This window comes from Martes martes, assembly GCF_963455335.1.
Source record: "Martes martes genome assembly, chromosome: 5".
In the NCBI taxonomy this organism is placed as follows: Eukaryota; Metazoa; Chordata; class Mammalia; order Carnivora; family Mustelidae; genus Martes; species Martes martes.
Window position 1 is genome coordinate 135071076 of NC_137892.1, and position 22768 is coordinate 135093843.

Genomic DNA, 22768 nt, shown 5'->3' on the forward strand with positions numbered 1-22768 from the left:
GCTTCATGGGCTGAAATCTTTAATCTTGGATAACTCAGACCTAGCAACTTAAATTTACTTAGCATCTGGCCTTAGTAGACAAGGATCATTAGGTTGGTTCTGGTACCTTTGAGAGGAAAATCATCTTTCTTACTTCTTCATTGGAAATACCTGAGAACCAAGCCATGTCCTACACCTAGATTTGGGATGTCCAGACCCTGTCGGAACATTTTTCATGCTCCACAGCAGAGGGAGAGAATCTAAGCTTGTTGGGATCACTTAGGTTTTTTCATCCCCGTCTTCAGAATCAAAGTCTTTATGTCTCTTAGGTTACAGTTGGAAATTTAGTATTCTGGATTTCTAGGATGGTCTTCCATTTTTATCCACCCTCTCCCTTTCTCATGAGGAAAGCCACCTGACATTTCTCAAGTTCTCACTAGTTGTGGATACACAAAAAATATTTGTTGAATAAATGAATTCCTGAATGTTCCCCGATCCCAAGTTCTAAATTTAACCATGAAACCCTAGGTTTAACTTAACTTCTCCCTTTCCTTTTTCATAAAGCATTTTGGCATGTGTGTGTGTGTGTATGATCTGAAATGATAAATAAGAGCAAAAACCAACATGGTCAGTGAACTGAGGCAGTTTAAAACAAAATAATTATTCTCTCTTTTAAATAGATAATAAATTATATACTTCAATTAAGTATTAGGATTTTTCTTCCTAGGAACTGTGGCATCCACATACCACAGTGAGTCAGCTTCCAAGACTGATATCTACTAAGTAGCATTCATAGGACCAAAATAAAATTGTCATCTCGATAAGCCACCTGCTCAAAGCAATAAACTAGCCACCTTAATAATGAACAGTCTTCTAAAGATGATCATGGGATATTGATGCCTCCCACAACCCAATTATGAAGTCAATACAGAGAAGTGCTTAACTACCAGACAACTCTGGTTGAAATACTAACTTTGCTAATTACTGAATTCCACCAGCAGATTACTTACCTGCTCTGCCATTCCATATCCTCATCAGTAAGATGAGGACCATAATAGAACCTTCTTCAAAAGGCCAGCGTGAGGATTAAACTAATTGATGCATACGAAATGCTAAGAATGATGTTGTGTATATGATAAGCATTCAATGTATGTTAGATGTCAATGTCTCCATTCCATGATTTTAGAGGTAAAAGACTTTACTATAACTGCCCTCTTCTGACAAGGAGTAAATTTATATGTCTTCCGTTAGTAAGTTGACAAGAAAATTCAAAAGGAGACCACTAGATTCTAATATGAGAACAACGTAGGGCAGATATGACCTGAAATTTGAGCTCAGTAATGTCTAGGAATCCCAGTTATTATATTTCTTACAAAATAGCAAAATCAGAATTTATTTGTGGTGTTGATAGATATTATTTAATAATTTTCAACTAAACATATTAAACAGGTGTTGAACTAAGGGATGTACAGAGATGCCTCGGGTTTGATCTGGGTTTTTCTCTGAAAGCTGGAGTTGAACTCGACGGGAATTTTAATAAAAATGGTTGTGTAAAGACGGGTAAAGGTAATACTGGTAAGTATGACCTAAATCACTACTTTAAAAAAAAAAGGAGGTTTGTTTGTTTTTTTTTGTCAATGAGATTGTCCGTGAGCACTGTGCTTTCACTGTAAACTCTCCTTTTTGTCTATACACTTTGTTTAAAAAAAGTTAAAGTGCTTCAAAATTATTTTATCTTTACAGTAGTTTCCAAACCATTATAAACACAAGCAACCCACGGACATGTATTCATTGCATTGTGCAGGTCACACGGTGTGCAGCTCTGGGAAAGGCCTTTACTTGGTGGTCACTGTAGATATGCATATTTATCATGACAATGGTAGAGGGCCAATGGTAGGAAAATGTCTCCAGGAAAGATCTCCTTTCTTCCCCCTTATTTTAACAAAGCTTCGAATGGGCTAGTGGCAGGACCTGTGTGACCTTTAAGAAAGGAGAAGACCAAAACCATTCCCCTAACTCAGCCTACCCCCTGACTCAATCCACCTTCATCCAATCAGTCAAAAGGTACAAACTTCCAGTTATGAGGTAAATAAATCCTGGGGATGTAATGTACAACACGATGGCTCGAGTTAATAGTACCATGTGATATGTTTGAAAGTCGCTAAGCGTGCAGATACTAAAAGTTTTCATTCCAGGAAAAAACAAATTTCTTGTAAACTCTATAAGGTGATGCATGTTAACTAATCGTATTGTGGTAATCATATATATATATATATATATATATATATATCAAGTCATTATGCTGTACACCTTAAATTTTACAGTGTGTCAGTATAGTTCAATAAAACTGAGGGGCAATCTCAACCCATCCTTAACATTCAATCAGTGCATAACCTTTTAAAAATATAAATATCTTTGGTATAAATGTTGCTTGTGTTGTTAATATTTAGCAGATTTACAAGCATGAGGTAGTGCTGGAGTTCTCAATCTTTAATCTAATTTGAGAGCATTTTCAGACATACAAAGGGTTGAGGCTCACCTTTAAAGAATCAGATGATAGTGGGGAGTCAGAGAGAAGAAAGCCTGATACTTTAAAACATACCAACCACTAACATGTGGCCGTTATTGGAAACCATCGATGAAATGCAAAGAAAACTAAACTTGCCATCAAATGTCCTAATTTCAATATTTGGCCCTTAAGCTAGTCTTGAGCTAGTCACTCCACCTGTCTGGTCTGTTTTCTCATTTATAAAAATGAGGAAGTATAATTAAAAATCTTTAAATTCCTTTCCAGTTTGAAAAATTTACAACTCTGTAAGGTTCACAAATTTTGTTGAAAATGGCTTAGTCTGGAGATCGAGACTGAAGGAGAGAGATAGGTAGGAATGCGAGATAGAAAGAAATTTTTCTTTCCACCTGATTCTTTTTTACACTCTTTGATTTTTCATAATTTTAAAGTAGTTTAAAACAAACCTATATAAAATCTAATTATGAAGGTAAGTCTGAAACAAAAAATGTATAGTGTAGCCCAAAGTCATGTGTACTTCCTATGTGTGTATGTGCATAAGTGATGACCTTGGAATCATCAATGTATCTCAACTGTCATACTGTTTTTATTTTTTAAAGACAATTGAAGTCTACCATTGGCTACTCATAAAAATTGCTAGAGATCTGGGGTAAAAAAAATTACATAAATAAAATTCAATAAATATACTAGACGATACTTTATGAAAGAGTTCAGTAAATGATAATCAAATGTCGCAGGGCTGTAAATGCTTCACTTATATCCTCTTTCTCTTCTCAGTAAACATCAGCAGTGATGGAATCATCGATAATGTTATTTCACTCATAAGAGGAGGAACCCCGAAATACGCATATGAACTGAAAGAGAAGCTTCTCAAAGGAGCCAAGACGGTTGATGTAACTGACTTTGTAAATTGGGCCACTTCCTTAAATGATGCTCCAGTGCTTGTAAACCAAAAAGTAAGGAATGTTTATTTTCAAATAGAAGACTTTTATATATTCTTATTAAATGTAACTGTGGGTTCAGATTAACAGTTAACTTTATCTGAAAGAGATGTGAGCATTCCAACATACTCCTATCTCATCCCCGGAAAGAAGCAGGACAGAGAGGAGAGGTGTGACCCCAGGCATCACACCAATCCAGGCTGAGTTTGGGTGTCTGCCTTCTAAACATGTAAACCTCTCTGACCTCTGCAACACTAAACCCTCCAGGGCTTCATGTTTGTTTTGAGGATTTAGTGGCATTGCTTGCGTAGATCTCCTGGCACAGACTGGCACAAAATAGGTGTTCAAGAATTATTAGTTCCCATCCATCCGCCCCTGGTTATCCCTTGCTTTTAGGGGGCTTCATTGCACCACTTCCAACACAAGAGAATCATGAAGGGTCTTCACGAAAGGGAAGTTCATAAGGTCTCAGAAAATAAGACCAAGGGTGAGCAGTTTTTAGGATCCAGAATTTCTTTCTTTTTGTATCTTGATTATAGCCTTCTGATTATAAACCCACTAGTCCTTATTTCTTGGGGAACCAAACTGCATTGTAATTGTAAAAATATAAATGCTAGTCTCATTTAGCCCCATCACTCTCTCTCCAAACTTACTAAAAAAGGTATGTGTTTTCTTTAATCCCTTATTTGTTTCCCTGCTTCCTCTTAGAGCTTTCAATTTTCCCTGCAGGTTTCACAATTTTCTCTAAGGTCAGATTTATCTTTGATGATCCTCGACTTTAGTTTGATTAACTTCAGTTACAGTCATGTTGGCATTTTTATAGGACTAGTTACTGGAAATTTTTGTTCCTTCATCCCATTTTAATGTCTTTAAAGAGTGAATGAAGCTTCCAAAATTATTACATTTAGGTAGAGGGAGAACTCAGAACTGGAAAATTATCATCTACTTTTCGCTTAAGTCGTAGAAATCTAGGCATTCATAGATGTGCTAACATATCAATGAAACTTCAAATACTTTGCCCCAAAAGGAGGACAAACAGGAAGAAAAAGTTGGCCAAAATAGCATGTCTATATATAAAGTTAAAGTCAGAAGAGACCCTTTTATTTTATTATGTTTAAGTCACATTTAAATTTGTTATTTTGAACTCAAGAAAAATAAATCTATGTCAGAAAACATTAAATGGAAAACAAAGAATTCATTTAGAAAGATGTTTACACCCACATGGACACTTAAACTGCCTTGTCTTCTCATCCTTACAAAGGAAGTTCAGCTGTCTTTGTAGGGATCCAAGATTGTTCTCTGAGAAGGCCTTAATCATCATCTGTCATAGTCTAGAGCCAATTTTTAAAAAATCTCAAGTAAATAAAGCATCTGCTGAAGATTCACTACTAGATTTGCTTCAACTATTCAAAGACCTTCATCAACTCTGTTTGGACAGTCCCACTGGCTGAATGCAAAATATAGTCTATCTTATTGTGAAGGCAAATATTGATCTCCAGATTTTTAGATTCCATCTAAACTACCTGTTTAAGTTTCTTTCTTCATATACTGGAAGCCTGAACTTTTTATATGAATGTTCTACATAAGAAAATGATAGCTATAGTAAGCCACCGAGAAACTATTTTAAAAATGTATCTTCTTATAGATGAAGTGCAGAAAATAGTAAAATGCTATGTGTTTAATTGACTTTGTGCGGCTTTTAAATTCCTAAAGAGATATGATATATAGTCTGGTTTGACCTTAAAATAGATGGCAAATTATTTTGATTTTATAAATCCAGTAGAAATGTTTTTCTGGTTTAGAAGCTATTTCAAGGGGTAATTAAACAATCTGTAATCACTAATTAATTCTTTGTTAAGTTGAAGCATTCTCTTGTCTATGGATGACATGTTCAAACACCAGGGATGATCTTAATTTTAATGTAGTTGCCCCTTCTATTTAATTATTTAAAGAATTGGTGAAACCTCTCCCCACCTACCCTAAGCTCTTACCTGGTTTATGTTTGATCCTCTGATCCAATTAAATCAATTATCTAGGTATTTATGTTACAAACAGCTCATCTTGGAGAAAACACTAGGAAGTTATATTACTCTAAAGAATTTTACAGAGGTTTTCTAAGTAAAACAGTTATATACAACATAACACAACATAACATAACATATCATAACATAATATATTTTTCCATGCTAAAGTAACTATGAAAAAACTAAAATAAAAAAGTAAAGTAATTAAGGCCATGCTCTACTAAGTAGTACCTGTCACTTTGATTTTCACTTCACCTATATGCTTCAGCAGATGCTAAACCACTTCTTTGAGGAATGTGTTAACCCAGCCCGAGAATTTTTCTTCCACCCTTCTTCATGTAGCGATAGGGCCTTGCCTTCAGTGTTAACTTTTGTCAGAACTTCAACTTTCTTGGAAGTATATAAATTCAGTTTCCAGCTTGCCTGAATGTTAACACAATATTTCTTTTAGCTCAACAGATAGCTGAACAGCTGAACTTGGTTTCTTCTTCCTCTTCTCCTTCTCCTTCTTTTAAAGATTTTATTTATTTGAGAGACAAAGATCACAAGTAGGCAGAGAGGCAGGCAGAGAGAGAGGGGGAAGCAGGCTCCCTACTGAGCAGAGAGCCCGATGTGGGGCTCCATCCCAGAACCCTGGGATCATGACCTGATCCGAAGGCAGAGGCTTTAACCCACTGAGCCACCCAGGTGCCCCTGAACTGGGTTTCTTCTTAAGCTCCCTACTACAGATTAGTTATAAAAATGTCAGCTGAGGGGGGCGCCTGGGTGGCTCAGTGGGTTAAAGCCTCTGCCTTCAGCTCAGGTCATGATCCCAGGGTCCTGCGATCGAGCCCCACATCGGGCTCTCTGCTCAGCAGGGAGCCTGCTTCCCCCTCCCTCTCTCTGCCTGCCTCTCTGCCTACTTGTGATCTCTGTCTGTCAAATAAATAAGTAAAATCTTTAAAAAAAAAAAGTCAGCTGAGGAAATTACCTTTATTAATGATGGCCAGAGAGATCTAAAGTGTATTATTTCCTCTAGAGCAAAGCAGCAGAGATCAGTACAGCTAGTGAATAGCAAGTTGGCTTCCTGTAAAGCCCTGTCTTGGAATTATAAAAACCAAAGTTACATAACCCACTACTTTATTTACTAAAGGGATGTTAAATAATACCACCATCTCCTTTATGAGAACTCATGGGAGATACTATTCTTTAATCTCAGTGTTAAGGATCATTTTGTTTCTCTTGGGAATCGTGTAAATATTTCTTATATACATGTAACTATTACATTCAGTTGTCTTACTCAATGCCCTAGAAAATTACCCAAATTTATGACCCAGCTCATGCCAATGGGTGGGTCCTCCTGACATGAATTTTGTGTTGCTTTTGCCCTCATCTTGCCTTTTCCATCCTCCATTCTCCCTCTCTCATTTCCTTCAACCAAATTTACCCTTCCAGTTCACTCGCATGTCAAGCTACATTAAGCTCTTTCTGGAGCAACTTGAGGCATAATGAACTATTTACCTGACACTCTTGTTATATTGTGCAACTCTTAGCAGTGATTCACTGGATGTCAAAGAGAGTTAACTATTTTAAAGGGCTGTAGTACAAGTGCTCTGAGCTGTCGCCATTACAGTTATAAAGATGTAGCGAAAATCATTGCGAACTCTCTTGTATAGGGATGGAAATAACACTCCTCTATCAACAAACTACATTTGGCACAAAGTTTAATTAGTTTGGAAGCCTGTGAGAAAATTCAACGTACTTCATATTAAATTATATTTCCATTAATTTGTATGTTGGCAAGTTTTGTGACAGATTACCTCCACTGAAAGTATCTACAAATGGTAGACAGAGTTAACTAGGATAGGAGAAAAATTAGAACTGTTTTCTTAATTAGTAGAGAGCTAAAGTTCATCAGAAAAAGATGTGGCTCTTCAGGAACACTTCCCAAAGTACATTTTATTTTTTTGTTGTTGTTAAGACTTTATTTATTTATTTGACAGAGATCACAAGTAGGCAGAGAGGCAGGCAGAAAGAGAGAGAGAGGGAGGCAGGCTCCCCACTGAGCAGAGAGCCCGATACGGGGCTCTATCCCAGGACCCTGAGATCATGACCTGAGCTGAAGGCAGAGGCTTAACCCACTGAGCCACCCAGGTGCCCCCAAAGTACATTTTAATTGTTCCTTGTCTTCTTGTGGGACTTTTGCCTGCAGGGTTTGAGGCTCCTCCCAGACTGTGATCACTGCATGACCTTCGTTTTTATCTTTTGGAACACTGCTCATGCATTTCATCCACATGTAGTTTCTCCATGACCCTCTATTCCTGTATCTTAGATTATCTGGCCTTGACTTTCCTTTGAAGGGTAAAACAAGATGAATTTCTTTTCCTAAAAACCAAAATAACTCTGCCACATGCTTATGTTGTTCATGCCAATGTGGAAATGTTGTTAAGAGGCTACTTTCTTCCAATTAAATAGGACATTGTTGAAGTCTAAATCCTATATACTAACTCATAAAACAGAGTGTGCTGGTAAACATTTATGTGGACTGTGGAAGTTCTTGGTATATTTCGGAATGAATCTATTCTCACTTAAAAGTATAATAAATGTTTTCTTTCACTTGAGGACTTTGACCCTTTATGATACATTTTTATAACAGATATTCTTTTGTGTACTTTTTATTTTGAAATAATTTTAGATTTACTGTAAAATTGCATAAATACTACAGACCGTAAAACTACAAAAATAGCACAGAGTTCATGTACACCCTATAAACCAGAAGCCCTGAATGTTAACAACTTACATAACCATCGTACAGTTGATCAAATTAGAAAAGTAACACTGTCTAACCTTATTTAAATTTCACCAGTCTTTCCCCTAATATCTTTTTTCTTTTGGTAAGATCCAATCAAAATCCTACATTGCAATCAGTTGTCATGCCCCCTTAGTTCCCTCCATCCTGGGACATTTTCTCAGACTTTTCTTATCTTTCATGACCTTGACATTTTTTTTGACTTGACATGTTTTGATGAGTTTTGGTCACCTGTTATGTCAAAGGTCTCTCAATTTAGGCTTAGAGAAGATTAAGGTTATGCATTTTGGTGAGAATACCACAGAAGTGATGCTGTGTCCTTCTCAGTATGTCAGGAATTATAGTGTAGATTTTGTGTATTTCTTTCCACTATAGTTAATGCTGTTGTGTCCTATTTAAATCTTTCTTTACTTCAAGGTCTTGAAGATACTCTTCTATATACTATCTTCCAGAAGTCTTATTGTTTTGTTTTTACTTTTGTTTCTACAGTCAATCTAGTTGTGTGTGTGTGTGTGTGTGTGATAGAAGTTTCAAGGTCATCTTTTAAAAAATCTCTTATGAATATCTCATTGTCCTAGAACAATTTGTATTATTGATCTTATCTGTTACAATCAGATATCAGTCTACTTTCAAAGTACTATGGCTTTTTTACTCAGATGATTCAAAGATTTGGGGCCCCTGGCTGGCTCAGTCAGTAGAGCATGCGCACTTGATTTCAGTTGTGGGTTTGAACCCCATGTTGGGTCGAGAGATGATTTAAAAATAAAATCTTAAGAAAAAAAGATGATTTTAATATGTACTCTATTGCCTTTGAGTTTTTTGGGTTTTGGTTTTGGGGTTTTGGTGTGGTTTTTATTGTTTTGTTTTGTTTTGTTTTGTTTTGTTTAGCAATCTTACTCTGATATGCCTAGGTGTGAAAAGAAAAAAATTGTCACCTTGTTTCTCATTCCTGGGGTACCTTGTTGTCTTTCACAGGCTTGTTTCATTCTCAGCCATTAGCTCTTCAAATATTGCTTCTTAAATAGTTTCTCCTTCTGGGACTCAAACTATGTGGGTCTTTCACTTTCTCACTCTTGTCTTTTATGTTTCCTCTTTCTGTATTTCCTTGTCTTTTATCTCTTTATGCTTCACTGTCAATATTTTCTTCTGAGCTATATTCCTGTTCCTTAACTTTGCTTCATTTGTATCACAGTTGCTATATAACCAGTCCACTAACTGGAATATTATAATATCAACTTATAATAGTTCTATTTTTTTTCAAATCCTCTGTTTTAAAAAATAATTTCCAGTTTCCTGCTAAAATTGTTGATCTTTTCTTTTACTCCCTCTGCTCATGTAAAATTCTGGTCACTTAACCATGGCATCCTCTCAGCTCTACCTCTAGTTTCTGGTTTTCTTACTGGTTCTCTTTCACGTTGCATTGTTTCCTTGTGTACCTAGTTATTTTTATTAGGGGCTAGATATTATACTTTAAAAATTGTTCTATGAATAGCTTGAGGCCTGAGATTATTTTATTTGTTTGTTTCTGGGGTTACAATGTTTCAAGATTATTGTGGGGTTTTTTTTTTATTTTTATTTTTTGAGTAGACTCCACACTCAGCATGGAGCCCAATGAGGGGCTTGAACTCACAACCCTGAGATCAAGACCTGAGCCAAATTCAAGAGTCAGATGCTTAACCAAATAAGCCACCCAGGTGCCCTCAAGTTTATTCTAATGCAAATCACACTGCAGTATTTGCCAGAGCTACCCCACTTCTAATTCCTTCTTACTTCTAGGGCTGTAGTCCTTTGGGTCCCAACAAAGCATGTCTTATTTTCCTTTGCTGTTCCTGAATACCAACCTTCTTTCCCCAGCCCAGTAATTTGTGCTACTTTACATCAGCCCCTCGGCTGCCTATTCCCAAATTAGGAAATGTGTCAAAGGGACTGTGGCTCAAAAACACTAGGCTCACCTCACTGCATTTCCACCTCCTCCCAGATCTTAGTCCAATAAGTAGTCTCATTAGTTCTCCAGGGTGATCGAGCAGATTTTTACTTTTGGCTTATTTGTTCAGCTTTCGTCATTGTCCTCAGAGGAAAAAAAATATCAGTTGACATTGTTTAATCCATCATTACTCTTATACAGGAATTTCTGGTATTTTTTTTTATCTCCTCTTTCTTGAGTCTTTGGATTCCAATTTCTTTTAAATTTTGTGGCCTTCCATTCCAAAGTGTTATGCCATGCAAGGGCCTCAATTCCCAATGATTTATTTACTCAAATAGCTCTTTAGAGTCATGCAATTGAATTTGCCTACGTAGACATATGATACACACTTTCAATATATGTTATGGTCTCCCCCATAGAACTTCTGTATGACTGGAATGTTCTTCTTTCTGGCCCAGCACCCTCAAACTCTCAAATCTCAGCTTAAGGGTCATTTTCTCAGGGAAGCCTTTCCAAGCTTCCCTGCATCAGTTGTAACAACTGTGTATCTTACTCCAGGAATTTAAGTGTGCAGAATAAATCATTTTACTTCATTTTCTTTAAGTCTAATTAAATTTGACATTGAAATATTCTCCCTACAAAAATTTTTCAATGAGTTCAGGCTTTTGGGTGGGGGGTGGGGGGAAAGGTAGGGACAGTAAAGAATTTACCTTTAGGAGCTTTTCTGTTCTTGGTCTTACACCCAAACCCTCCATGTCACAAGAGATACCAAGCCCTTGGCTACCTAGTAGAACAGAAGAGGAGCAGAAAAGACAGCAAAAACAATTCACAAATAGCATCAATACATGCTCTTGTGAAACATTTAAATCCATGGTTGTGCATTTTTAAAACACCTGTACCCATCCCATATAGCACCTACCATAGCTTCCATTTTAAGTTTTAAGTTTAAGTCTGTATGATTGGTTTAACATCAGTCTTCTCATTTCCACAGTGTGATCCCCATGATCATAGAGATCATGCCTAGTTTTGGTCACTACTAAAGTCTTTTTTTTTTTTTTTTAAGATTCATTTATTTATTTTAGAGAAAGAGAGATGGGGGAGGGGCAGAGGGAGAGAGAGAATCTCAAGCAGACTTCCCATAGAGCACAGAGCCCTACCAGAGCCCAAACCAAGAGTCAGAGGCTCAACCATCTGAGCCACCCAGGTGCCCCAGTCTGTATGATTATATTACTATCAGTCTTCTTACCTCCATGATGTGATCTCCATGATCACAGAGGTTAAGCCTAGTTTTGGTCACTACTATGACTAACATGATATCTTCCAATACCAATCATTAAATAAGCCTCTGTTGAATTAACGAGTTGATAAAAAACTAATTCAGTGAATGGTATTGCACAAGCCCCATCAGTAGAAAAAACTCTAAAATCAAATGGTTTGCCTTCTTGTAGCTATCTCCTATACATAATCTGGTTCCAGTACGCATAAAAGATGCACATCTAAAGAAACAAAATTTGGAACGTGCCATTGACGATTACATCAAGGAATTCAATGTGGGAAAATGTGACCCGTGCAAAAATGGAGGTACAGTGATTCTGCTGGATGGACAATGTCTGTGTTCCTGCCCCATCACATTTTCGGGGATTGCCTGTGAAACCAGTAAACGAGTAACTTAAGGTGAGAACAACTTATGATATATTATTAGCAACAAAACTGCTTTTTGAGGGTATTTAATTTGAAAATTAGCCTTGAATTAATTTGTGAAAACATTCTAGATTATCCAGGTAAACAGAAGATAAAAATTGAGTGAATAATGAAAATGGACAAATCAGACTTTATATGTCACTGAGCATGCAATTTTACATCTTCTACCTCTGCATTTAAACAGAACTATGAAAAAAAATTTTTTTAATTGTAATGATTGATCCCTGAACAACATGAGTTTGAACTGCATGGTTCGAAATCTACTTCGATGTGGATTTTTTACACTACAATATTGTAAATGTAGTTTCTCTTCCTTAGGATTTTTTTAATAACATTTTCTTTTCTCTAGCTTACTTTTTTATAAGAATATACTATATAACACATATAACATACAAAATATGTGTTAATCAACTATATTATCAGTAAGGCTTCTAGGCAAGAGGAGGCTATCAGGGAGAGGCTAATTTGGGGGAAATAGAAAGTTCTACACAGATTTTCAACTCTGCAGGGGTCAGTGCTCCTCACCCCCACATTGTTCAAGGGTCAACAGTAATTTTTTTAAGCAAGTAAGCAAAATTCCTAATCTCTCTAAATTTTTTTATATTTTCCAGAGAAGGTTTTCTTCACATATTCTTATAAATACCCTTGAATAAGACCTATGTCTTTTGGGTTCACTTTTTCAGATTGCAGGAAACAGGGATAATCCAGCTGTCACCACGATTTCGATGGCTGTTTATGAAGATCTATCATTTATCATTGTTAAAGATACAAAAGTCTCTCAAGATGTCCAGAAACTATTGTAGCAACCTAATTACCTTGTTGTTAACATTGTAATGACACTAACACTATTGTGACTCAGTTTATCACTTCCTTTATCCCCTCTGCTTCTACCACTTGTATCTTTTCTCAGTGCCTCCTGCATTCACAATTCCCTAAGACTAAAGGGGATGTCATGGTGTACGGCCCAGATCTCCCTTCAGGATCAAGCACCCATCCCTCCACCTCCTAGGAGTGTCACCTGTTGACATTTCACACACCATTTCAGTTCTCTTCAGAAACCACCCTGCGACAAGGAACCAGCCACACCCAAGGTTATGCTCCCAGCCTGAGGGAGGCTCATTATCTGCTAACTGGTCAGTGTGGTTGGCATTTGATGGGCCAGCCCTCTTGCCTCAATGAGGACAACTCAGAAGTGCCATCCAGTTTCAGAGCTCCCCATGTGATTTGCTGAACCCTCTGTTGCAAGAGCATCACAATTGAATTTCCCCTTATACCTAATTTTGCTTTCCACACTCCTCATAGATTTTTTTTTCCCCAAGAACACACACTAATAAATATGCTGCATACAAACTCAGGTTCTCAGAGTCTATTTCCAAGGGAATGCTATCTGCTACAGAATCTGATTGGATCAATAGAGCATTACTCCATTATCTAATACATAGTGTTCCTAAAGCAGAATGAGTTTCTAATGATAGCATAAACTCCAGGACTTCCTTATATCTGTTCTATATATAGTGGACATTTGCCAAGGCTCTGATTTTTATTCTAAGTAGATATGGCCACAGTAGCAGGGCCAATTACCTAAAACATGATTTTTATGTTTGCTTCAATTAAAAACAAAAACTAGACAGAAGGTGCTTGGGACCCTTGGACTCGCCGTAAGATAACACATGTAAAAGACTAACAAAGGACTTGAATTTGGAGAAAGCATTCAAAACTATTTGGTATTATTATCATTGATGCCTATTTCTACATCTTTTTTATATGCAAGCAAATAAGAAAAAAACACATATATTTAGATAGAGAGACATAGAGAGATAGAGATATCCTTCCTTCCCCATTTTTGTTCTTTACCCAATGGTAGTAAATTATATATGTTGATCCATGTCTGGCTTTTATCACTTACAATAAATTGTAAGGATCTTTCGTCATCATTTGTTTATTATTATCTATTTAATTTATTTAAAAGAAAACAAAACTAAACAAAAAATACAACATAAAACAAAAAAATAAATAACAAAATAACAAAAATAAAACAAAGATGGTTCACCCATTTCTCCCACCCCATCCTCACCTCTCACAACCACCAATCTATTCTCAGTATCTATATGAGTTTTGTGTTTTGTTTGTTTTTCTGACCTTTAAGATTCCACATATAAGAGAGATTATATAGTATTTCTCTTTCTCTGTATGATTTATTTCATTTACCACGATGACCTCAAGGTCCATATATGTCATTCTTTTTTGTGGCTGAATATTTCATTTTGTATATACACCACAGTTTCTTTATCCATTTATCCACTGATGGACCCTTAGGTGTCTTCCATACCTTGGCTATTGTAAAAAATGTTGCAGTAATTATAGGATAGGGGTGTATATATCTTTTTGAGCTAGTGTTTTCATTTTCTTCAACTAAATGCCCAGGAGTGGAATTGGAGAATCATACAGTAGTTCTATTTTTTATTTTTTTAGGAACCTCCAAAATGTTTTCCATAGCGACTGCACCAATTTATATTCCCACCAATAGTGCACATGGTTTCACTAGCACTTGTTATTTCTTGGTTTTTTGATACTGACCATTCTAACAGGTGTGACATGATGATAGCTCGTTGTGGTTGTGATCTGCATTTCTCTGATGATTAGTGATGTTGAGCATTTTTCATGTACCTACTGGCCATCTGTATGCCTTTTTTGGAGAAATGTCTATTCAGATCTTCTGCCCATTCTTTAATCAAAAAAATTTTTTGCTATTGAGTTGTATGAGTTCTTTATATATTTTGCATATTAGCTGCTTATCAGATATATGGATTGAAAATATTTGTCCCATTCGGTAGGTTCCTTTTCATTTTGTTGATGATTTCCTTTGCTGTCCAGAACATTTCAAATTTAATTTAGTCCCACTTGTTTAGTTTTGCTTTTTTTGCTTTTGTTTCTGGTGTCAGATTCAAAAAGTCATTGCTAAGACCTGGGTCAAGGAGTTTACTACCTATGTTTTCTTCTAAGAGCTTTATGGTATCAAATCTTATGTTCAAAATCTTAATCTATTTTTAATTAATCCTAGCATACTATATTATTTTCTTACTTTTATCCTTTTGAGGATATTAAACACATTCATTTGAGAGTCTCTCTTAAATTTTCCAGAATATATAGTTTTGCACTGCAATTGTTTTGTCTATTAAGTCTACAAACTCATTCTCATGGCATTTTTTTTTCTGTGTACTTAGTAATTTCTTATTACAGGTTTAATCCTCACTGAAAATTGCTCTGGTGAGAATCCTATTACTCTGAGTATTCTTAGGGTTAATTTGTTTCTTGTGGGGTCCTGTTGTTTTCATTCATTTTGCACCAGTTTTTTATGTAAATTTCTTGTTTCAGTTTCCACATTTTGTATTTCATGGATAAAGAAGATCAAGTTCCCTCCACCGATATACATAGTAGTTTTAAGGATACTAGTATCTTCTGGCTGACTTTTCACACCTGATTCAGGATGGTCCACCAGCTCCTTGATGAACTCTTTCTTGCAGAATCTTTCTCTCAAGAAATCTCTTCCAGACACCCCATTTTCTGCAAAATGTTCAGTTCCAGTGTCCCATTTATTTTTTTACTAATTATTTTTATTAACATATAATGTATTATTTTCCCCAGGGGTACAAGTCTGTGAATCATCAGGATTACACACTTCACAGCACTCACCATAGCACATACCCTCCCCAATGTCCATAACCCAACCACCCTCTCCATAACCCACTCCCCCACTGCAATCCTCAGTTTGTTTTGTGAGATTAAGAGTCTCTTATGGTTTCTCTCCCTCCCGATCCCATCTTGTTTCATTTTTTTCTTCCCTACCCCCTAAGCCCCACACTCTGTCTCTCAAATTCCTCATATCAGGGAGAGCATATGATATTTGTCTTTCTCTGATTGACTTATTTCGCTCAGCATAATACCCTCTAGTTCCACCCATGTCATTGCAAATGGCAAGATTTCATTTCTTTTGATGACTGCATAGTATTCATATTCATATATGTATATATATGTATATATGTATGTATTTTATATATATATAGATCTATATATATAGATATAGATATAGATAGATAGATAGATATAGATATAGATAGATCTAGATCTAGTTATAGATATAGATATAGATATCTCACATCTTCTTTATCCATTCATCTGTTGATGGACATCAAGGTTCTTTCCATAGTTTGGCTATTGTGGACATCACCGCTATAAACATTCGGGTGCATGTGCCTCTTCAGATCACTACATTTGTATCTTAGGGTAAATACTCAGTAGCGCAACTGCTGGGTTGTAAGGTAGCTCTATTTTCAACTTTTTGAGGAACCTCCGTGTTGCTTTCCAGAGTGGCTGCACCAGCTTGCATTCCACCAACAGTGTAGGAGGGTTCCCCTTTCTCTGCATACTTGCCAACATCTGTCGTTTCCTGACTTGTTCATTTTAGCCATTCTGACTAGTGTGAGGTGGTATCTCATTGTGGTTTTGATTTGTATTTCCCTCATGCAGAGTGATGTTGAGCACTTTTTCATGTGTCTGTTGGCCATTTGGATGTCTTCTTTGCAGAAATGTCTGTTCATGTCCTCTGCCCATTTCTTGATTGGATTATTTGTTCTTTGGGTGTAGAGTTGGATTCGTTCTTTATAGATTTTTGATGCTAGCCCTTTATCGGATATGTCATTTGCAAATATCTTCTCCCATTCTGTCAGTTGTCTTTTGGTTTTGTCTACTATTTCCTTTGCTATGCAAAAGCTTTTGATCTTGATGAAGTTCCAATAGTTCATTTTTGCCCTTGCTTTCCTTGCCTTTGGCAGTGTTTCTAGGAAGAAGTTTCTGTGGGTGAGATCAAAGAGGTTGCTGCCTGTGTTCTCCTCAAGGATTTTGATGGATTCCTTTCTCACATTGAGGTCCTTCATCCATTTTGAGTCTATTTTCATGTGTGGTGTAAGGAAATAGTCCAATTTCATTTTTCTGCATGTGGCTGTCCAATTTGCCCAACACCATTTGTTGAAGAGGCTGTCTTTTTTCCATTGCACATTCTTTTCTGCTTTGTCGAAGATTAGTTGACCATAGAGTTGAGGGTCTATTTCTGGGCTCTCTTTTCTGTTCCATTGATCTATGTGTCTGTTTTTGTGCCAGTACCATACTGTCTTGATGATGACAGCTTTGTAATAGAGCTTGAAGTCCGGAATTGTGATGCCACCAACTTTGGCTTTCTTTTTCAACATTCCTCTGGCTATTTCAGGTCTTTTCTGGTTCCATATAAATTTTAGGATTATTTGTTCCATCTCTTTGAAAAAAATTGATGGTATTTTTATAGGGATTGCATTAAATGCGTAGATTGCTTTAGGTAGAATAGACATTTTCACAATATTTGTTCTCCCAATCCATGAGCATGGAACGTTTTTCCATTTCTTTGTGTCTTCCTCAATTTCTTTCATGAGTATTTTATAGTTTTCTGAGTACAGATTCTTTGCCTCTTTGGTTAGGTTTATTCCTAGGTATATTATGGTTTTGGGTGCAATTGTAAATGGGATGGACTCTTTAATTTCTCTTTCTTCTGTCTTATTGTTGGTGTATAGAAATGCAACTGACTTTTGTACATTGATTTTATATCCTGACACTTTACTGAATTCCTGTACAAGTTCTACCAGTTTTAGAGTGGATTCTTTTGGTTTTTCCACATAAAGTATCATATCATCTGCAAAGAGTGATAGTTTGACTTCTTCTTTGCCGATTCCAATGCATTTAATTTCTTTTTGTTGTCTGATTGCTGAGGCTAGGACTTCTAGTACTATGTTGAGTAGCAGTGGTGATAATGGACACCCCTGCTGTGCTCCTGACCCTAGCAGAAAAGCTCTAAGTTTTTCCCCATTAAGAATGATATTCGCTGTGGGTTTTTCATAGGTGGCTTTGATGATATTGAGGTATGTACCCTCTATCCCTACACTTTGAAGAGTTTTGATCAAGAAAAGATGCTGTACTTTGTCAAATGTTTCTTCAGCATCTATTGGGAGTATCATATGGTTCTTGTTCTTTCTTTTATTGATGTATTGTATCACATTGATTGATTTGTGGATGTTGAACTAACCTTGCAGCCCAGGAATAAATTCCAGTTGGTCGTGGTGAATGATCCTTTTAATGTACTGTTGGATCCTATTGGCTAGTATTTTGATGAGAATTTTTGCATCTGTGTTCATCAAGGATATTGGTCTATAAATCTCTTTTTTGATGGGGTCTTTGTCTGGTTTGGGGATCAAGGTAATGCTGGCCTCATAAAATGAGTTTGGAAGTTTTCCTTCCATTTCTATTTTTTGGAACAGTTTCAGGAGTATAGGTGTTAATTATTCGTTAAATATTTGGTAGAATTCCCCTAGGAAGCCATCTGGCCCTGGGCTCTTGTTTGTTGGGATATTTTGGATGACTTCTTTGATCTCCTTATTGGTTATGGGTCTGTTCAGGTTTTCTATTTCTTCCTGGTTCAGTTGTGGTAGTTTATATGTCTCTAGAAATCCATCCATTTCATTGCTTCCAGATTGTCAAATTTGCTGGTTACAGTTGCTCATAATATGTTCTTATAATTGTTTCTATTTCTTTGGTGTTGGTTGTGATCTCTCCTTTTTCATTCATGATTTTGTTAATTTGGGTCCTTTCTCTTTTCTTTTTGATAAGTCTAGCCAGGGGTTTATCAATCTTATTAATTCTTTCAAAGAACCAGTTCCTAGTTTCATTGATTTGTTCTACTGTTGTTTTTTCATTGATTCCTGCTCTGATCTTTATTATTTCTCTTCTCCTGCTGGGTTTAAGCTTTCTTTGCTGTTCTTTCTCCAGCTCCTTTAAGTATAGGGTTAGGTTGCGTATTTGAGAACTTTTTTGTTTCTTGAGAAAGGCTTGTATTGCTATATACTTTCCTCTCAGGACTGCCTTTGCTGTGTCCCACAAATTTTGAGCCATTGTGTTTTCATTATCATTTGTTTCCATGAATTTTTTCAATTCTTCTTTAATTTCCTGGTTGACCCATTCATTCTTTAGTAGGATGCTCTTTAGCCTCCAAGTATTTGAGTTCTTTCCAACTTTCCTCTTGTAATTGAGTTCTAGCTTCAGAGCATTGTGGTCTGAAAATACGCAGGGAGTGATCCCAGTCTTTTGGTACCAGTTGAGACCTGATTTGTGACCCAGGATGTGATCTATTCAGGAGAATGTTCCATGTGCACTAGAGAAGAATGTGTATTCTGTTGCTTTGGGATGGAATGTTCTGAAGATATCTGTGATGTCCATCTGGTCCAGTGTGTCATTTAAGGCCCTTATTTCCTTGTTGATCTTTTGCTTGGATGATCTGTCCACTTCAGGGAGGGGTGTGTTAAGGTCCCCTACTATTACTGTATTATTGTCAATGTGTTTCTTTGATTTTGTTATTAATTGGTTTATGTAGTTGGCTGCTCCCATGTTAAGGGCATAGATTTTTAAAATTGTTAGATCTTCTTGTTGGACCCACCCTTTGAGTATGATATAGTGTCCTTCCTCATCTGTTACTATAGTCTTTGGCTTAAAATCTAATTTATCTGCCTCCCTCAGCTTTCTTTTGATGTCCTTTAGCATGGTAATTTGTTATCCACCCCCTCATTTTAAATCTGAAGGTGTCTTTGGGTCTAAAATGAGTTTCTTGTAGACAGCATATTGATGGGTTTTGTTTTTTTATCCATTCTGATATCCTGTGTCTTTCGATTGGGGCATTTAGCCCATTTACATTCAGGGTAACTATTGAGAGATATGAATTTAGTGCCATTGTATTGCCTGTAATGTGACTGTTACTGTATATTGTCTCTGTTCCTTTCTGGTCTTCTACTCTTAGGATCTCTTTTTGCCTAGAGGACCCCTTTCAATATTTCCTGTAGGGGTGGTTTGCTGTTTGCAAATTCTTTTAGTTTTTGTTTGTCCTGGAAGCTTTTTATCTCTCCTTCTATTTTCAATGATAGCCTAGCTGGATATAGTATATTTGGCTGCACATTTTTCTCATTTAGTGCTCTGAAAAAATCATGCCATTTCTTTCTGGTCTGCCAGGTCTCTGGGATAAGTCTGCTGCCAATCTAATATTTTTACCATTGTATGTTACAGACTGCTTGTCCCAAGCTGCTTTCAGGATTTTCTCTTTGTCACTAAGACTTGTAAGTTTTACTGTTAGATGACAGTGTGTGGACCTGTTTTTATTGATTTTGAGAGGGGTTCTCTGTGCCTGCTGGATTTTGATGCTTGTTCCCTTTGCCATATTAGGGAAATTCTCTACTATAATTCACTCCTGTATACCTTCTGCCCCCTTTCTCTTTCTTCTTCTTCTGGAATCCCAAGTATTCTAATATTGTTTCATGTTATGGTATCACTTATCTCTTGAATTCTCCTCTCATGGTCCAGTAGTTGCTTGTCTCTCTTTTGCTCAGCTTCTTTATTCTCCATCATTTGGCCTTCTATATCACTAATTCTCTCTTCTACCTCATTTATCCTATAGTAAGAGCTTCCATTTTTTATTACACCTCATTAATAGCTTTTTTGATTTCAGCTTGGTTAGATTTTAGTTCTTTTATTTCCCCAGAAAAGGATTTTATTTCTCCATGCCTTTTTCAAGCCCAGCTAGCACCTTGAGAATTGTCATTCTGAACTCTAGATCTGACATATTACCAATGCCCGTATTGACAGGGTCCCTAGCCTTTAGTACTGCATCTTTTTCTTTTTCTTTTTTTTTTTTTTTTTTTTTTTGTGGTGAGTTTTTCCACCTTGTCATTTTATCCAGATAAGAATATATGAACAAAAGAACAAGATACTAAAAGGGTGGCAAAGACCCCAGAAAAATGTACACTAACCAAGACAGAAGAGACCCCAAGTCAGGGGGAGAAGAAAAGGGGAAATTTGGGGTGTATTTTGTTGTCTTAGAAGAAATCACCTCCCAAAATTTTAAAGAAAGAAAAACCTATATATATACAAAAATAAGGGTAAACACAATGAAGGGATGGAATATGACTGTAAAGATGAAAATTAAATAATTCAAAAAAAAGGAATTGATAAGTTGGTTGGAAAAAGAAAGAAAAAAAAAGTGGAGAGAATGTGCTCAGGCTGGAGACTAGAACAAAGCCCTGTGCTAGATTTAGGGTATATTTTGATCTATTAGAAGAAATTGTATCCCAAAAATTTTTAGAAAAGAAAAAATAAACCCTATATCTATACAAAAAATAAGGTTAAATACAATGTAGGATAAAACATGACTATATTAATGAAGGTTTAAAAACTTTTTTTTTGAAAGGTGTTGTTAAGATAAACTAGTTAAAAAAAGTTAAAAGAGGAAAAATTAAAAAAATAGGATAAGAAAAAAAAATTTTTTAATTTAATTTAACTTTGCAAGACTAAAGGATCTTGGGGAGAAATCCATGAATTCCATGCATTGTTTTCCCCTAGCTCTGAAGTTCTGCTGTTCTCCTTGATCAATGAGCTTGGTCTTGGCTAGATGTTCTTGCTGGTCTTCTGTGGGAGGGTCCTGTTACAGTGATTCTCAAACGTCTTTGCTGGAGATAGAATTGCACCGCCTTTGCCTGGGGCCAGGCTAAGTAATCTGCTCCGGTTCGTTCTTGGGAGCTTTTGTTCCCTGAACGCTTTCCCTACCGCTTGGAGGATGGAAATGAAAATGGCAGCCTCCCAATCTCCAGCCTGGATGAGCTGAGAGCTCAGGGCCCCACTCCTCAGTGTACCCTCAGAGAAAAGCGGTCTATCGCTCCCATCTCCCTGGTCTCTGGCCACGCTCTGAGCTCACCCAGCCTGTGACCGAGCATTTCTGTCTCTGGCGCACAGCCCCGGTTGGAGTCTCCAAACCCAGCAGATTCCTGTCATGCTGTTTGGAGGTGAAAGGTAGAGTCTCCCTGGATCTGCTACTTGTGGGGTCCCTGTTCAAATAACAGTGGCCTGACTGTGTCACGGATCACGCTTTAAAGTAACCCCGAGGTGAGAGTTGACTCCTCAGCTCTGTCTCTGTATTTGGCTTCCACACTCTGATACCTGTGAGCTCTGCCACACTCAGACACCCCCGCTTTCTGTGACCCCAGGGACCTGAGAACGCACTATTCTCGTGAGGGCTCCACCCCCGCTTAGACTCTGGAGCAATGTCTCTCAGTGGAGCAGACTTCTAAAAGTTCAAATTTTGTGCTCCATTGCTCCACCACTTGCTGGAAGCCGGACCCTCCCCCCGACAGTCTATCTTCCCATCGCTTTGGATTCACTTCTCCACACGTCCTACCTTTCAGAAAGTGTTCGATTTTCTGTTTCTAGAATTGCTGTTCTTCTCTTCGATCTCCTGTTGGGTCTATAGGTGTTCAGAATGGTTTGACAACTATCTAGCTGAACTCCTGTGACCTGATGTCATCTCAGTCTGCTACTCCTCTGCCATCTTATCTTGCCTCCCAGACCCCAGTGTCCCATTTAAATTGGCCCTGCCCCCATCATGAGATTGAAAACCTTAAGCATCACCTTTTTTTAAACATACTATTTACTTAAAGTAGAATACTCTCCAACTTTCCTTCCTCAACCAATCCCACCCCCTCGCTTTTATTCCCCTTGTGTGTTTCTACTCCTTCCACACCAGTGTTTCTCAACCTAATGCTCTCTAGATTTACCTGTTAGCTTCTTTAAAAAGACCCAAAAGAAAAACAAAACAGATGTTCATCCACACCAATTAAACCAGAACCTTTGTTGTGGATCCTTCCTAGAGCATGATTCTTTTTTTTCTTTTCTTTTTCTTCTCCTCCTCCTTTTTCTCCTCCTCCTCCTCCTTCTTTTCCTTCTTCTTCAGCCTCTGGTTAATCTAATCATGTAAAACCTTCTTTCTGG

At 37.0% G+C, this 22768-nt stretch overlaps 1 protein-coding gene across 2 annotated transcripts in view; it reads left to right on the forward strand.

Annotated features, from left to right (window-relative positions):
- C9 (complement C9) overlaps positions 1 to 13815 on the forward strand; it is a 51418-nt gene extending 37603 nt beyond the window's left edge. The window contains exons 8-11 of one of the 2 annotated variants that reach the window (XM_080804612.1): positions 1429 to 1554; positions 3284 to 3462; positions 11632 to 11857; positions 12568 to 13815. In XM_080804612.1, coding sequence (XP_080660738.1) covers positions 1429 to 1554; positions 3284 to 3462; positions 11632 to 11856 — 530 coding nt within the window. In that variant the 3' untranslated portion in view covers position 11857; positions 12568 to 13815. The remainder of the gene's footprint in view (positions 1 to 1428; positions 1555 to 3283; positions 3463 to 11631; positions 11858 to 12567) is intronic. The other variant, XM_080804611.1, reaches the window with a different exon arrangement.
- The last annotated feature ends 8953 nt before the right edge of the window (positions 13816 to 22768 follow it).